Raw genomic sequence first — 18083 nt, forward strand, 5'->3', positions numbered from 1 at the left:
ATACAAACATACACACACACTCATACATACACACCCATACACCTATACACACACACCCATACAAACACACACACACACAAACACACACACACACTACCACTCTCCACCTCTAGGATGCTTCATCTTGCTAAAATGAAGATCCATCTCCATAATTCCTCCTTCCCCTTCCTCCAGCCAAGGTATCCTCATCCTACCCTCTCTGTGTGACACTGACTGCTCCGTGCCCATCCCGCACATGGGGTTCTGCAGCACCTGTCTTTCGGGGGTGATGTTTTCACTCCGCAGGATGGCTTCAGTGTTCATTCCTATTGTCCCATGCAGCCAAACTTCCTTTGTAAGGCCGAATGGTGTTCCAGCTTACACAGAGACTGTGTTTGGTGTGTCTGCTCATCCACTGATGCTCACCGGCTGGTGGGGGTGGGGTTCCACCTTCTCATCGTTGTGAGTTATGTTATTGCAGACAGGAGTCTATACTGTTATGTAGCTATAGACTACAGCTTTTAATTTTGTTAGACCTGGAAAGTTCCCAAACAGGAAAATCATAAGAACCTTAAAAGGCATTTTCAGAAACCTGTTCCTAGCTTCTCAATTGCTTCTCATTCTGTCTTTCTGTAATCTGTCTGTCTGTCTGTCTGTCTGTCTGTCTGTCTCTATTGTGCGTTTCCTCTTTCATTCTGTGGTGCTGAAGATTAAACCCCGGGCTTTGTCATGCCAGGCGAGCACTCTAGGCTGATTGATATACACAGCACTTTCTAGTCTGTGTTTTCAGGGACAGGGTCTCTCTAAGTTTTACACTGCCTTGAACGCACCCTGTAGCTCAGACGGGCCTTGAACATGTGATCCTCTGGTTTCAGTTCCACAAGTAGCTGGGATGACAGGCGTGTGGCTGTGCCATTGTCCTCACTGTGTCCTTTCCTTCTCTCTTCTTTCGCCCCCTCAACACCCACTCCCCTGCACAGATGTGCACAGGTGCACACACATGTGTGAACAGATTGTTAGCTTTGGGTTCATGTATTGAAAGTCATGTGTCTGCCTCTCTTCTTTGCCTGTCACCAGGGGTAAACTCCTTCCTCGTGTACATGGCTTTCAAAGATCGATTCCAGCTGACGGATTCCCAGGTAAGAAAGCCAACTTTTCTGACTAGGCTCCTGATGTTCTGTTTAGTTTGGTTACAGCTGCCATCGGGGGAAACATTCTTCTGTGTGTATAGCTCAGTCATAGCTTAATGGGACGTGGATGGCAGGTTTGGGGTTTAATGAAATTGGCCTTTGATTGGGTCATGCCCCTCCAGACTCTGGCATTAAAATGTAACCTCTAATCAGGATACTGTGTGACCTAGTGGTAGTGCTGAGAGTCTTGGTCACGCCTGGTGCAGGCTCCCCTTGAGCCTGTTGCCAAGCTAGGCCTGCCAGAGCAGTTTGGCCGCTATTCCTCCCTTACTCAGGGAATTTCCTTTGACCAGAAAGATGCAGGTTCAGGTCCCTGAGCTTGTCCTCCTCTTCCTCAGATCTATGAAGTGCTGAGTGTGATCCGGGATATTGGTGCCATAGCACAAGTCCATGCGGAGAATGGTGACATCATCGCAGAGGTAAGGGACCCTTCCTTTCACGTTTTTCTTCATCTCATGGAAAGCAAGCTCAAGAACGTAGTAGTACAGCATTGGAAGCTGAACACCAGTGTGGAAATCCAGAGGGCCTTCTGGTCTGGTACTAGGGCTCTTTCAGTGTGCTCCTGCTAGTGTTTGGTAAGGCATATTGTTGGTTCCTGTTATAGGAAGGCCCCTTCTCTTGGCACTGCAGTGTAGCTGTTCTGCACGGAGTGGAGGAACACCCTAGTCACGCCTGGATATCATCAGATACTGTGCTATGGGCCAGGAGTGGCTTGGCTTTCAGCTTCCCCAGGGATGCTGGGCATGTGGAAGGGCTCTAGAGTATCTGTCCTGCTCCAATGGGACTGGAATTAGTATAGTGACCCCTTCTGAGGTCTGGCATGGCACTGGGTATCCAGCAGGGCCCATTGCACTTCTTGCTAGGGAGCTTTTTGCCCAGGTCTCTTGGCATCATCCACCTGAATCCCACCTTCTCTGACCACTTGGCTCTCTGTACACATTACAGGAACAGCAGAGGATCCTGGATCTGGGCATCACGGGCCCCGAGGGACACGTGCTGAGCCGGCCAGAGGAGGTGATCATCTGGGACTGGGATATGTGACTTGGTGTCTCTTAGATTCTGTGCAGGGCCCCTTCTCCTCCACCTCCATACCTGTTGAAAGTGGGGCTTTTTGGATGCACACTAGTCTTTCAAAGAAGTGTGTGTGTGTGTGTGTGCACACGAACGCACATCATCATAGTACCGTCAGGCCCCAAAACACAGGATTGAACCATAGAGTTGCTTTCTATCTCTAAAACGCACATGATGAGTCTTTGCTGAATGCAACACACTTAGTAGGGCCTAGTGGACAGAACCATTGAATACTGTAAGCAGGATTAGCCCAGGCTGAGAAGCACAAGGACCGTGGAGCTTTTAAGTCAGACAGAAGGCTTCAGGTATTATGTATTGGGAGTCAGAGATACCACCACGAGAGTTTTAACCTTACATGCCTTTCAGAGGCTGGTCCTTTAGTCAAGGTAATGCTCTGTAGAATAGTAGTCTTAGAACTCTGAGGGAAGAAGATGATGGAGGAGTTCTGAAAGGAACATCCTAGACTGTAAAGATGTATTACAGGCAAGGGGAGACCCTCAGGAACCTAGGTGGATGGAGGTTCAACATTTAAGGTTTCCCTTCTAAAAACAGGTCAGAGGGGATGTTTGGTTTAGCGGTCTGTGAAAGAGATGGAGCCAGCAGATTCCAAGGCTTGGCAGAACAAAGCATGGAAACAGGAAGCATGCCCACGTGTCTATCAGGAAATAGCTATCAGGAAGCCACTGTTCTGGTTGTCCCTCTAAGCAGGAAGATTACATTTGTTTGTATGTAGCTCAGCATAGGGGCCTTCTCTTTGGCCATTGCCTCACAGAATTAGAGTGCTGAGTGACCAGTTATGGACATCCTGAGGCTCAGCGGGGCTTAGGAACATACCTTGGTGTGAAGAGGCTTTTCAGACTATTTGGAGGAACCTAACTTATGTCAGGCACCGAGTTTGATACCGCTGTAGGTAATTTTACCCTATGTTAGTCCTGTGGATGGGAGTGAGGGAGAGAGGGAGGGAGGGAGAGAGGGAGGGAGGGAGAGAGGGAGGGAGGGAGAGAGGGAGGAAGGAGGCAAGCAGGCAGGCAGGAAGAATAGTTAGGACTCCAGGCCCTTCACCCTTGCTGTTCTTCCGGATGATGGTTGTTTAGTTTGTCAAGCTGAGTCTTTTGTGTGTTAAACTCTTGAGGGGGTGACACAGAATCAAACATGGAACCATTCTGAATGGATTTGGCTGTACAGTCCACTTAGACACCACCAGCATGTAGGAGACAACATTAAATAACAATTTAACTTTGTGTAGTGCCAGGGTCTCGTTCATCAGTTGCACCACGATGGCCAGCTTGCATTTGAACCTTGTCAGCAGCTCCCTGCCACCGTATGCTGCTCTTTGCAGCCTACCGTGTGGGCACCTCAGTAGGATTTTCCCAGGCTTTTAGCTAAGAAGCTGGGAAAAGGGAGACTGGTAAGAAAGTCAGATTCTTAGGGGGTCACCTGTCTGAGGCTATACGGGTGGTAAGCACATGCTCTGATCACAGCAGTACCTGGCCATATGTGGCCGTGGGACAAGCTGTGGGACAAGTGGGAAAGCCTCTCTGAGACTTTCAATGAGCTGGTGACAAAGAGGCAGACAGGAAGTATATATGCAGGCCAAAATGTGACTGGCTACTAGCAAAAGGCAGCTGTTAGAGCCTGGAGCAGAAGAAGAAAGTAGACATTCAGATCTGTACAGCAAAGCCATCACGGAGAGAAGACCTTCCCAGCTGGGCTTCCCAGGATATGTGACTGAGGTGTGCAGGTTGCCAAGGCGGGAGGGGCTGCCCAGAGATTGTATGGAGTCTACTATGGGTCCTTGTATAGGTCATTTCCCTGTGGTGTTTGCTCTGCTCCATCTACAAAACATAGACAACCTCCCAGATGTTCAAGATCTCTATAACGAGGAGAGGTTATATTTTTAAGCAATTACACCCTTTCTACAGGACTTAAAGAGATTTTCGTCACGGCTCAGCACACACACAGCAGTGTCTGTTGTGTAGTGGGGCCCGGACTGTTGTGGCTGGACAGTGGAGAGTGAGGTTTAAATACTCTCTTCTTCCAGAGAGCTAGCGTTTTAGTTTGGCCTCTGTCCAATTTCAGGCCACTCCGTGGGGACAGATGGAGCCTGAATTCTGTTCACAGTGTGTATGCAAATCCAGACAGACCCCTGGGACCAGGATTCTTCCTCATGAGTCTTTGTGGCAGCCAGTCCCACTTGGCTTCTTAATTAGAGGCACTGCACACCCCGCTTTACTGAGGACAGGCGTGTAGCTCCCAGACTTTATTTATAGTGTGTCTGTCCTTTTGTGAAGGGTCTGTGCTGGGACATCGGTAGGGCTGTTTCTGGCATCCCTGTGAAGTGTTGAGCATCTTGGAGTCCTTTTCATTCACACTTCAGAGACTTCTGAGCTGACGGCCCAGCAGGAGGCTCCAGGGAAGGGAAGGAGGGCAGGGAGCAGGAGGGAGGCTCCCTTCAGCTATCCCTGGAATGGGAAACATTTGAGTGTTTGCTGAGTGTTTTCTGAGAGCCGGTTGCTTTCCTGTAGATTCATAGACTCTCTTGTCCCATAGTTGATGTCCAGAAGCTGAGTGTGAATGAAGGCCGGCCTCCCTCGCTGGGATGGGCACTGAGAGCAGAGACAGAACCCAGCCCTGCTGTGCTCCAGTGGAAACTGGACTAGCCAAGGCAGGATAGGAGTGCAGCTATTTCTTATGAAAAAAAAAATGAGAGCCTGGCTTTTAAAGTTACATTAATGAGATGAAGCCATTTATATGTGCAGCAGCGAGAGTTTTTGTGCCTCTGCTTGGGGATGCTGAGAGTGGGGTAGTATGGTAGGTAGAGAAAGAGTAAGACAATCTCCCTTCTTACCTTCAAGAGTTTACACCACAGAGTTTTCTTAGGATTTGGCAGTGGCCTTTTGGAATCTGGTTTGAATCAGTTTCATCTGTTATGATGAACACACATCATTGTACATAAGATGTGCCTCCTGGTTGTGTATTCAGTAGACATGACGTGGAATCTAAAAGTCCATTCCCTGAGGATCAGATATAAAGAGCCAGATGTTCGATTTGGATAGTTTCTTCATCAGTGCTGAAGGTCGTACCAGGCTGTGGCTGGCCAGACAGACTTTGGGGGAACATGGTGCAGCCCTACTCCATCTCTGAGTCCCATGAAGCTTGTTTTGTTTTGTGGGTGATTCCGGCTTGGCTCACAAGTATCTGGCTTGGCTCCAGAGTCACGAACATTGAGTGTCTTCACTCCGGACCCTGAGAGCACAATGAATATCCACATGAGATCAGCCAGGGTCTGGGTATTCTCAAATGTGAGCAAGTGAAATTGTTACCAGACGATGGGGCAAAGACGGCCCTGGCAGCCCTAACAAGCTTGGCTTGACCATCCACAGGCTAATTAGAAAAACAAGCATCGGCGAACAGTGGAGAAAGGAGATTGGTTCAGTGTAGTTAGAGTAGGAAGAGGAGCGGAGATCCAGCTGCTTCCTAAGCCCGTCGTCCTCAGAGTCCCGACATAAAGTTTAGGTTTAACTAGTAGGCTGCTGGTCATGGTGGTATACTCGGTGGGCTACAGTGAGGAGACAAAGAAACATGATCAGGAGTCTCTGGCCAACCTGGAACTTTAATGGCTTGGAGATATGGCTCAGTAGCTAAGAGTACAGGAGAGTTCACAGTGCTCTTGCAGAGGACCCAGGTTTGGTTCTCAGAATCTCCATCTGGCAGCTCACAACCTGTACCACCAGCTCTGGAAACAGTCAGTGCCCCTGCTCTCCACGGGTACCAGCACGCATGTGCTCAGCCCCACCCACAGACGGACACATAGTTAAAAAGAACAAAATAATAAGAGCTTTTTCGATAGAAGGCACGAAGCATGCTTAGTTAAACAGACCACGTCACGGTGTGGTCCCTCCCACCCGTCGCTGCCTCGGCCTCAGCTTGCTGGAAGGTGTTCTGTGTACTCAGAACTCTGTGAATTGTCTTTCCTGAAGACACGTTTCTCCTCTGGCAGGCACCCAGCTTCAGGCTTTTCCTCCTCCCACTGTGAAATTTCTCCTCAGAAAATTCTAATTTCTTAGAAGCCATTGTTTGAGTACTTTGATAACTAAAGGGAGTGACATAAGTTATCTTCAGAATATCCTGTTTCCTGCCAATATTCACCCAGGGTGGTTACAACCCACTTGGCTAGGTTCTAGTGCAGAGTTACTAGTCTGTGGGTCTAGGTGGAGCCTGCGGAACTTTGTCCTGCATGCCACTTAGGGAAGAGCCTTGGGAATCCATCTGTCTCTGTTGGTGAATAATATGGAGGTGGGCGGGGTTTTCATGCTTATCTCCCCTCCTGTAGGTTGAGGCTGAAGCTGTGAACCGGTCCATCACCATTGCCAATCAGACCAACTGCCCCCTGTATGTCACCAAAGTGATGAGCAAGAGTGCGGCTGAAGTCATCGCCCAGGCACGGAAGAAGGGTGAGCCTGGAGGGCCATTTGGACATACGGCGGGCAGGTGGGGGGAAGGCGGTGGCTCCTGGAGGAGGCTCTTTTTCCAACCCTCATGCCAACTGGGCCACTTTGATCATGTTCCAGCATTAACCTAATTGCAGCCCAGCAGAGCAGACAGGTCTAGTTTCCTCCCTTTGTTCCGTGGCCTTGATCGTATCTATTTAAAGCCAAGGCCACGTGGGCAGGTATCCTCCTCTCTCTATATGTTGATTCTTACAAACTAGTTACACGCATAGGTTACATCACTTTTCACTGGCAACAGAACCCCTCTGGGGAATGCTATTGTGCAAAGTGTGTCTTCCTTCCACCTTGGGCGGGGATTTCTACCGGGACTCAGTCAGAGGTTTGTGTGGGACACATATGTTTATTCACTCCAGATTACTCGTTGCTGGTATATTGTGGCTGTATACCGAGCGAGACTGGTTCTCCCAAGACAGGTCTTGGAAACTAATTCACTAAGTGTAGCTTCCAGCACTTTCCCTCAGGGATGTTCTGTGGAGCGTCTTATTCATTATGCAAAGCAGCTCCATTGCCGCCTGCTGCGCTCTACCTGTTCGGCTAATCGCACTGCACGCTTTGTGCTTAGGCAGCAGCACAGCATTAGCTCAATCTGAAGTGAGCACTGCAAGGGGAGCACTGCCTCTGCCTCTCTGCCTCTCTCTCTGCCTCTCTGCCTCTCTGCCTCTCTGCCTCTCTGCCTCTCTGCCTCTCTGCCTCTCTGCCTCTCTGCCTCTCTGCCTCTCTGCCTCTCTGCCTCTCTGCCTCTCTGCCTCTCTGCCTCTCTGCCTCTCTGCCTCTCTGCCTCTCTGCCTCTCTGCCTCTCTGCCTCTCTGCCTCTCTGCCTCTCTGCCTCTCTGCCTCTCTGCCTCTCTGCCTCTCTGCCTCTCTGCCTCTCTGCCTCTCTGCCTCTGCCTTTTGGCCCGTATAGCTGTTTCTGCTTCACTGCATGATCCTCACGAATCAATAAGGGCTGTGGGATGTTTCACTGGTGGGTGACTTGGTACAGGCTCCAGAAGAAATTGCCTAATAACTACTCAGTCAGCCTGTCCCAAGAAGCAATAGCTTCCAGACCGATCCTGTGACATCTGGCCCCTGTTCTTTGGAGCTTTCTGGAGCTCAATTTGACCACTTGCTATTAATTTTTGAGAGTCTGCCCTCTCCTGGATGCTTGAAGAAATTGCATTTTATTTAGTAATAGCAGCAGCAGCATTTTGATATTTTGAGACATGGTCTCATGAAGCCCAGGCTGGCCTAGAATTCACTGTGTGGCTCACCATGGAGCTTCTGACCCCCCTGCCTCCACCTCCTGGGGGCTGGGAGCACAGATGTGTACCACCAGGCCCTATTGAGAAAGGCATCCAGAATTTCTTCAGAATTTGTTTTGTGTTTTCTGAGGAGACCCTGTAGGTGGTGACTAAAGTCCGAAGTCCTTTATCATCCAGGCACACTTGTAAGGTGGCTGGGTGTTCAGCTTCAGTACTGAACACGTTAGCTGGTACTACTGTTTCAGTGTAGCACGGGCATAGTGGGTTCGGTGTCTGAAAGCGGGCAGCTGGTTTTGTGTATTTTACTGGTCATTCAGCACACACATGATGATAAGGAGTTAGTTAAGGCAAATAGTCACATGACTTTGGATTCCTGTGGCTTTCCTGGTCCAAAGTGTAAAATACCCTAGGCTCACCTTGGCAGAGGTCAGCCCCTTGACAGACCACAGCTGGGGTGGAATCGTGAGCTGCTCTCCAGTAGCACCTGTGCTCTCTCCCAAGCCTCTGGTCATCCCTGAAGGGTGGGGCTAACTCATGCTTATGTGGCATACAGTTTCACTTGGGCATGCTGCTTCAGGGACTGGAGCCTTTTGTTGTTTCTGTTGACTTTTGAGTCTGCCCAGAAAGCGAAGCAGTTCAGTTGGTTCTGTTCCAGAACCTTCCATACATGAATCCAGCTGTGCCCACACCATGCTTCTCAGGGTTGCTCTGCCATCCTTCAAAGTCATTGGGGAATTCCACTGTCTTCCAGTGCTAACAAGAGCAGCAGAAGGCTGTAGCCCTCTAGAGAGCTGGGGAGGCTCTTGCCACTCAGTTGGGGGTCTCCAAACATCCTCAGGATGCAGCCTGGGCACAGCTTTCATCTTTTGTTTTCCTCTGAAGCTCAGAGCTTGGGAAGAGCTAAGCTTGATGACTGAGCATCTAACTTCAGGCTCCAATGCTCCATGTTAACGTTTGACCAACTCACCTTTCCTCTTGGAGGTTATTTTAGTAGAGGAAATTCTTGTGGTCTGTACGGGTTAGGACTTAATTCAGGTAGAACCTGGAGGCTGACCCTCAGCATAGGCCCAGGTAATAAGAAACAAGTTTTCTCAAACTATCAAGAAGGAAACAGCAGCAGGCTGTATTAGGGTTCATTCCCTGGGATTAATAACATGGTTCAGGATGAGACTCTATTTATGGGGCTTTGGCCATGTGACTTGCCATCACTAATCTGTTTCCCACTTACAAAGGGAAGATGGTGGTAGTTACTCTTCTCACAGAGGGATGCTTGCGTTTAAACGAGATGATGCGTCCAGTAATCAGTCATCCTAGCCACTGAGGGATGAAAAGTGATGGTTTAACCTGGCATGTGTTCAGTATGCCAAGCCAAGGTAAAGACGTCCATGTGTTATTCCTGCATGATGTTTCAGGCCTCGGTGCCAGGAGCAAAAGGTGGTCTTGACCTCCAGCATCTGCCCTTGGAGAGAGGATGAGGCAGGAACAGAAAGTCCAAGGGGAGTGGTCAGTGCCATTGTGGCCAAGCAGGAGTAGAGTACAGAATAGAGAGCCTGTGAGGTTCAGGCTGTGGGAAGGACTCAGAACAACAGTTATAATCTTAGTAGACATTGACAGACCCTTCTCTCATGTGCATTAAATTTCCTCACCTACCCACAGACTCTCTGGTCCTGTGTCCAAGGTGGGAGACATTAGGTCAAATAGAGAAATGGGATGGGTATAAAACTATGGGCTGAGACGCCTATTAGAACTATAGCCACATGCCAGCTAGACCCAGCACAATGGCAGCCTGTCTTTTCTAAGTGACCCATGACTACCATTGTTCTGTGCCATGTGACAGCACACCACTTTACTAACCTCACTGTGCAGAGAAACAAAACACAGCCAGGACTGGAATACCCTAGCCAGATTTTAATTTTTTTCTGGACTTTCTTATTTTCTCTTTTATTTTTATGCATTACTGGGGTTTGAACCTAGGGCCTTATACGTGCTAGGCAAGTGTTCTTTCTCTGCACTCTAGCCTGGTACCTCGTCTTATTTTGTATTTTGGGACAAGGTCTCTGTGATGCCCAGGCTGGCCATGAACTTGTGATTCTCCTGCCTCAGCATCCTGAATATCGAGGATTACAGGCCTGAGCCACCAAATCCTGGCTTGGGTTTTAGTCTTAAGAAGAATTTAGACAGTGGCTGATTTGGTTAGCTCGTGCCACAGAAGAGAAATTAAAATGCAAAAACTGAACATGTTGTTCTCAATCATCCAGCTTGTGGGAAGAAACAGGCATGATTCCAGACACCTGCCATCTGTTTGTCCTGTGTGTCCAGGGTGGGGACTTCTCCCTCCACCCTTTCTTAGACTGCCTTTTGTTCATGAAAGAAAACCTGTGTGGCTACAGATGCCTTCCTGAGGGAATGCTAACCTATGGGCAGTACCTGCTGATGTCACTCATGGACTCTCCTTTCTCACCCTTAAAACCAAGGGACATTCAAACAGTCATGGCTGCTGAGGGGCACTAAATCCAAATCCAGGATAAGACTTCTGTTGACCTACAGAATATTGAACATCATGAAAATCGCATGGTCATGTCATATATGAAGATTATTTCACTGTGGGATGAGGCCTTAGGGTTAAACTAATTTAACAGACTTAAGATTGAGGGTGGCAGGTGAGTTGGACTGTGAATGTTATAAACTCCCAGCAGAGCCCATTAGTCAGAGAAACAGCCCATTGGAGGATGAGGAGGGGGCAGGCAGACAGAGGAGGATTTATTTCAAGGCATGGGCTTATGAGGTAGCGCTGCTGGAGTATGATATCTTTAGGGAAGTCGTCAGGCTGGAGACTAGGTGAGAGATGATGGTGCCACTAACATCTGAAGGCTGTGTGGGGACAGAAGCACTTCCTGGGCACTGCCTCCCTTTGCACGACATGTGCCCCAGAGGCTGGGAATTCAGATTGTATTGTAATTCACCTTGGTAGGATAAGATCCTGGGTTTTATTTTCAGTCTCCTGTGCTCTGCATCTGTAACCCATTCAGATGCTCTTTCAGGGCAGAGAGAAGACTGGTGCCTGAGCTGGGAATGTGAATCCCCAAATTCATTCTTTCCAACCATTTTGTCTAGCACCATTAAAGGCAACCAACCAGTGTCATTTGGTCTGTTAATTTTATTTTTAGGAATGGCATCAAATACAACACCCAGAGCCTTGCCTCATAGAAGTATTTGATTCAGGGCTCCCAGTGGCATTTTGTGCATTTCATCACATCATTGTGGTGTAGACTACACATGTTTTCTTTACTATAAGAAGAGTCGTTAGTACTCACGAATTACCTCACACTAGAGAATCAGTTCTAGGGACTTCAGAAAGCATATTCTCAACATTTTGTTTCTTATCCCATGAGATGGTATATGCCTATGATCCCAACACAGGGATAGGGATTCATATCATGAGAAGTCTGATCATAAGACGATGAGGCATAATTCTAAGACGAAGTTAAAAGAGACATACAAGTAGGATTGTTAGTTGAAGGCCAGGCTGGGCTATATATCAACATGATCCTGATTCAACAAACAAAACAAAACAAAACAAAAACCAAGCAAAAAACAGGGCTAGGTATAGAGTTGGCAGACAAGCACAGGGACCTGAATTTGTCTCCCAGAATCCATGTAAAGAAAGTTGTGTGTGGTGGTGCATGCCTGTAATCCAAGTGTTGGGGGCAGATCTCCGGGCTCACTGGCCAGCCAGTCTAGCCTACTTAGAGAGATCCAGCCTAATGAGATGCACTGTCTTCTACATGTGCAACTCCCTACACCATGTGCATCATGCTCATATACACGCATGCGTGCATGCTCATCCATACATGCACACATATACACATGCTCATACACACACTCATACATGCATGCATACACACACGCACAGTTTGTTGCAATAGAATGGAACCACCCTTGCTATCAAGCCCTCACTGCATAGATCTTAGGCGGTTGGAGTTGTGGCCCGAGCACGTTAGGAGAAAATCACAGTGATGTGGGTCTGTCTGCCTCATTTCCCTGGGCTTCTGTGGCTGAGCACTGAGTTCCCTTCACGTGATTTTTTTCATTGTTCTTGCTTGGGATTTGTCCTGCCTCTCGTCCATGGGAAATGACAGACTGTCGGAGCCTGAAGCTGTCAAACATTTCCAAACCCCAGCTTGCAGTTATTTTTCATGAATGTGCTCAGCCTCTGGGCTGGTTGTGAGTAAACATTATCCTCCCATTCCTGCTCGTCCCCTGCATTCTTGGCCTGACTAGTGTGCCTGCCAGAGTCTGGCTCAGGTCACATCCTTCAGTTTAGACTTTCGCTAGAGAAGAGACTCATGAAACTACAAGAGCTGCCAAGAAAGCATCAGCAGTGTGTTTAGAGAAGCATAAAAAGGCCAATTAAGCTGTTCCTGGTTTATTATTATCAGTGGTAATGATTGCTGGCACACAGCAGCTTACTGGTGTCTGCGGTCCGACTGAGCTCTGCCAGCCAGTCCATGGCCCCCTCCAGCACAGGGTTTATAGGAAGAGGAGCAAGGCACTGAGCCACTGAAATGAGGGTGTGTGTGTGTGTGTATGTGTGTGTGTGTGTGTTGGGGGGATATAAAGACCAGTGTCTGAACCACACTTCCCTGAAAGTGGAGGCCTTGGACACAATGGGTCCTTTCCTCATTTATGGAACTAATAAATAAATAAATAAATAAATAAATAAATAAATAAATAAATAAATAAAAGCTTATAAGGACCTCTGACTCCCTCAGGAGGTTTGATTGGAGCAAAGCAGGAGCTGGAGACATTGCTCAGCCATTAAGAATTCTTGCTTTTGCAGAAGACCAGACAGAGTTCAGTTCCTAGCACCCACATTGGATTCCTCTCAACCACTTGTAACTCCATGGGGATCTAACATTCTCTTCTAGCCTCTGCTGGCTACCCACACTCATGTCTCCATAATCCATATTCATGTACACACACACACACACACACACACACACACACACACACACACACACACTCTTCCCAGGTCTCTGCATGGCTCCAGCTTGGATTATCCAGGAGTCCTCATCCTGCAGTTGTCCAAAGAAGGAAGGTCCCCAGTGATCTTGGAAGCTCTGACCCATCCTGGGGTTTCCACAGGCTGAAGGCTTTTGCTACAGTAGCGGAGGGCAGGGGACCCACCCCTTGTCAAGCAGCACCTCTCCCACTCTGGTCTTAGATGAAGCCCATCTGTTTCTAGTACCAGCCTCCCCCAGTCAGATTTCCAAAGCCAGGATGGAGCTGCAAACTCAGTAACAGGATGGAGGACGGCAAATTCCAGGGCATTCTGGGAATGCAGATTTTCCAGATAGCTAACCTGTTGATTTCTCCTCTGAATACCATTGTGCTTCTGAATTTTTTATGGTGACAAAGTCTGTATACCCTGGGGGCTTTGGGTATCATGTGCTCAAGTGGGCAGTGGGCAGCAGGACTCTCAGGCCAGGCTGGATTGGGAGTTAGATTTCACCAGATCTGTTGGAAGTTCCTATAAGAGCCACTGCTGCCCCCGCTTGCTGCTGCATCTCAGATGGGTCCAAGGAACCACTAACAGCCGACCTTAGCTTTATGAGGTCTTTTTTCCATTTGGGGGTATGTGCCCAGTGTGCTCGTGCAAGCTTCTACTGGGAGAGCTTCCAGTAGGTCAGGAGTGCTGGGTTCCTCTCCTGGCAATTTCTTTTAGGGGTTTCCTTCTGGGCATGCTTGCCCCCAGGTCTGGAAGCCTTCCTCCTGCCTGGAGATGTTAAAGAGTATGGATGGGAGGCAGCTGCGGCTGTGGCTTTCCAACACCCTCTCACTGAACAGCCACTTGTTTGTGACATTCCTGAGGTAGGAGGGGGCAGCTCCCTGGAGCCAGTTTTGAGTGTCTGGGCAAAGAGGGTGTTGTGGAATAGTATCCAGTGATAAGCCTTTGCAAGGACTGCGGAGAGGAAGGGAGACACATTCCTGACTGAGAAGGGTTTGGCCTTGACGGCCTTGTATTTGGAGAAGAGAGAAACTTGGCTGGGTGAGGGGAGAAGAGGCAGAAGGATTCGGATAACCTGAGAGAAAGTTCCAGCTCTCTGGTCGTCAATTAGTTGAATGTTAAGCGCACCAAGTGGGCTTCAAACAAACATGTTCATTAAGTCCCTACTGTGTGCAGGTAGAAAAGTGATCATTAGGTGTGTTGAGTGCCTACTGTGTGCAGGCAGAAAACTGATTATCATGTTGCCATCAAGAGTCAAAAAGTTCAAAAGCGGGTGATCGATTGGATGTAGAATGCAATGCCCAGGGATGCTGTGATGTCTAGGCCATTAAAGGGGAGGCTGAAAGGCCAGGCCTGGTGGCACACTTCTGTAATCTCAGTTCTCTGGAGTCAGGAGAGAAGGACAAGAGGTTCAAGGTCATCCTCTGCTACATACATAGTGGGTTCAAGGCCAGCCTCAGCTAGGTAAAAAAGAAAAGCTTGGGTTTGAATCATGAGAGATATTGGTGTTCAGGAAATGGATAGACTTTGTTTGTTTTAAACATGGAAGGCATGACATAAGAGGGTCTTAGATGTGGGGTGTGAAGGAGAAGGGTATGTAGAGGGTGTTCTGTGAAGAAAGCTCCACCGTGTCACAGAGTGTGGCTTCGGAGCTGAGAAACAAACACAAACCTAAAATCTGCTGGAATAAGCTGGGAGGAGGGAGAAGGCCTGGTCAAGGGAAGGAGGAGGACATTTAAGGCACACAAGGATCCACCAGTGTAAGGGGCCCAGCTGTCTGGCCCCACTCTGAGTGGACAGAGACGACAGCATTTGGACTTCAGAGGAGCTGACATTTTCTCTTGGATATTGTATAGGGTTATCCTGAGCTTCTGGAGATTCTGAAACTCCGGTGGCCTAACTGTAGATTCTCATGAAGTCAGCTGTCACTCTGATAGATGTCATCGAGGGCAACTTAGGCATGTGGGCATCTCTGGAAGATTCTGGCACTGCTGTCTGATACCTCGGCTCTGTGATGCTATTTGTAATTTCTGTTCCGTATCTAGAATTAGACATGATAAAGGGCAGGGGCTTCAGGTATGAGCAGGGAGGCCAACTTCTGCATAGGAAGGTTGAATCCACTCATCATCCAAAGCAGAAGATTCTGGATGGTTCTGAGGCTTGTGTGTTGGAGCAAACTACCTGAGTTGGAGATCATGGCATGTAACATGTATAGTGTTCAGGATTGCCTCAGGAGAGAGGGTGGAGTCCATAGAGCAGGGCATCTTAGTACTTGCTAGCTGGGTGGCCTTGGCTGCCAAGGGCTCTGGACTTTGGTCATCGGTGTTGTCACCTGTGAGGTGAGGCTGTGTCCCCAAGAAGAGAGTTCCGAGAGCCATCTACAGTGCTGAGCCTGTAGTAATGTCTGCTAAGAGTGGTCTCTTGTTCTTAGTGTGTGTGTCAGACTGAGCCACCTGTGTTCTGTTTCTCAGGAACTGTGGTGTATGGTGAGCCCATCACTGCCAGCCTGGGGACTGATGGCTCTCATTACTGGAGCAAGAACTGGGCCAAGGCTGCGGCCTTCGTCACCTCCCCACCCTTGAGCCCCGACCCAACCACTCCGGACTTTCTCAACTCATTGCTGTCCTGGTGAGTACTGTTGACTCACTCACATCCACACCCTAGCTCTCCTTACAGCAAAATGAATCTGTAGGTGACAACACGGTGGCTGGGAACAGGCTTAAAAACAGACCCTTACTGACCAAAGTTGTGGTCACTAAGTGACAATAAGGAATCATTTTGTCACTATCTTGGGTGGGACTTCCTGATATAACCCTGGGTCATTCTGAGCAGCCAGCTGAAGGGTCTGAGTGAGTGCCAATATGGTTGGTGACACATCACCTGTGAAATATCTCACCAGATAGATCGAGGTATGTTGGTCTGCAAGGAAGCCTCATGTCATATGTTTCCTTCCAGTGGAGACCTCCAGGTCACTGGCAGTGCCCACTGTACCTTCAACACTGCCCAGAAGGCTGTGGGGAAGGACAACTTCACCTTGATTCCTGAGGGCACCAACGGCACCGAGGAACGGATGTCTGTCATTTGGGATAAAGCTGTGGTAAGGATTGATGGCTGGCCCAGGCCTGTCCCTGTCTCTGTGGGTGTGGGGCTATTGTTGGCCAGTTAAGAACATTCTAGAAACTAGAACTTGGGAGATGGTATTTCTCCTGCATGGAAATCCAAAACGACTCCTAAAAGCTCATTTCCTTCTAAATATTACACATAAGTCCTGCATCAAGGAGGAAGTAGCTTTCTCAGTCCCCTGCTGACCTTCCCAGTCAACAGTCCTCAACTGCATTTCCTTGAGAGTGTGTCTGAGGGCTTCTAAGTTTGGTATTTGTACCCACCATGGGCTTCTGCTGGACCTGTTTTGGACAGATACTGACCTGGGGGCAGGGGCATATTGGAAGCTTTTTCCCTTTAATGTTTGAAAATACAGTACCAGGTTATCTGATTCTTAATGAATTCTTTACACTTTGTGAGTGAGCAGTCACCTGTGTCAGAGGTAAGCTACAGGGATAGGGGGTGTCTTCAGGCTTTGCTGGCACCTGTGTGCACAGCCTGTCAGCATGCAGGTGACATTAGCGTCTCACACACAGCTTCATAGCCTGTCAAAACAATTCCTAATATATCATGCATCATTTTTAAATCCACAGGAGAAACAGAAACTTATCTCCATTTTCTTCCCACCTACCCCCCAGCTGAGACAAAGTCTCACTATGTGACCTGAAACTAGCAATGTAGACCAGGCTGGCCTTGAACTCACAGAGGTCTACCTGCCTCTGCCTTCCCAGTGCTGGGATCAAAGGAGTGTGCCCCCCACACCTGTGGAAAAGCTTGTTTTCTCCTAACACCAACAGTCATTTGTCTATAATTCTTTGACTGGAAACTTGTGATGTTCCTATTTTTTTTTTAACTGAGATGAGTATCGGTATAGACATCTCCCCGGGTACATCTTTATATTTGCAGGAGGAGTTTCTGGAAGTAACATTGCCAGGTGGAGGGGAGTCTGTGAATACATATTGTAATGCAAAGATTATGCCATCTGACATGGTGTATGGCACTCCTTAGCAGGTTTTAGGAGCAGAAGCCCAAAACATTACTGAGTTGGTAAATTTTGTCTTTGTTAATTTTATATTCAATTTCTTTGGCTGCTGATTGGAATGAATTTTTAATATGCTTTTTGACTATTAATTTTTTTTCTTCCTCTTAATGCACACTCACTTCCTTGGTCTCCTTTGTTTAGAAAGGAAGGATTTCAGGGAATGATTGGCTCTAACCTTGGAAAGCCAGATATGGGGCTGAGACTTACTGACTAGAAGCCCAGACCTGCTGGAAACTTTGTTGAAAGGGAAATCCCAGGGTGCATTGCATGTCAACATGTGATCCTTTATTGCTGGACCTGTTTTACTTTCATCTTTCTGACCCCACCTGTGTGTTTGTGTGTGTTTGTGTGTGTGTGTGTGTGTGTGTACATGCTCTGCCCCTCAGGTCACTGGGAAGATGGATGAGAACCAGTTTGTGGCTGTGACCAGCACCAACGCAGCCAAAGTCTTCAATCTTTATCCTCGGAAAGGTCGCATCTCGGTGGGATCTGATGCAGACTTGGTCATCTGGGACCCTGACAGTGTGAAGACCATCTCTGCCAAGACGCACAACAGTGTAAGGCCTGCCTGTCATGAGTAGATGTCTGTGCTGCAGTCACTGAGAGTCAGGACCAGTCCAGGGATTCAGGAAGGACCTCAACTGGATAGAAGTACAGTTTCCCAGGATGCATTGCAGCATCTGAAGGGCCAGACTGACCTTTTCACTTTCTGTTTTGAGATCCACAAGACTAAGACTCTTGGGCATATTTCAGAGGTAATAGCCTCTGTCCTGACACCTTCAAGGTCCCTAGAGCAGAGGTTTTAGCCCTTGGATTGTGACCCTCTGGGGGTTGAATGGCCCTTTCTTAGGAGTCACATATCAGAAATCCTGCATTTAATTACGATTCATAACAGTAGCAAAACTTTAGTTATGAAGTAGCAATAAAAATAATTTTATG

The 18083-nt window shown here is 48.2% G+C and overlaps 1 protein-coding gene across 2 annotated transcripts in view; it reads left to right on the forward strand.

The window, feature by feature from the left end:
- Dpysl2 (dihydropyrimidinase like 2) overlaps positions 1–18083 on the forward strand; it is a 104755-nt gene that overhangs the window by 77359 nt on the left and 9313 nt on the right. For both annotated transcript variants that reach the window (XM_034497385.2, XM_034497386.1), the window contains exons 5-11: positions 1057–1118; positions 1508–1588; positions 2115–2183; positions 6574–6694; positions 15472–15628; positions 15956–16097; positions 17531–17701. In XM_034497385.2, the coding sequence (XP_034353276.1) occupies positions 1057–1118; positions 1508–1588; positions 2115–2183; positions 6574–6694; positions 15472–15628; positions 15956–16097; positions 17531–17701 (803 nt within the window). The remainder of the gene's footprint in view (positions 1–1056; positions 1119–1507; positions 1589–2114; positions 2184–6573; positions 6695–15471; positions 15629–15955; positions 16098–17530; positions 17702–18083) is intronic.

The sequence above is a fragment of the Arvicanthis niloticus genome, chromosome 3 (genome assembly GCF_011762505.2).
Source record: "Arvicanthis niloticus isolate mArvNil1 chromosome 3, mArvNil1.pat.X, whole genome shotgun sequence".
In the NCBI taxonomy this organism is placed as follows: Eukaryota; Metazoa; Chordata; class Mammalia; order Rodentia; family Muridae; genus Arvicanthis; species Arvicanthis niloticus.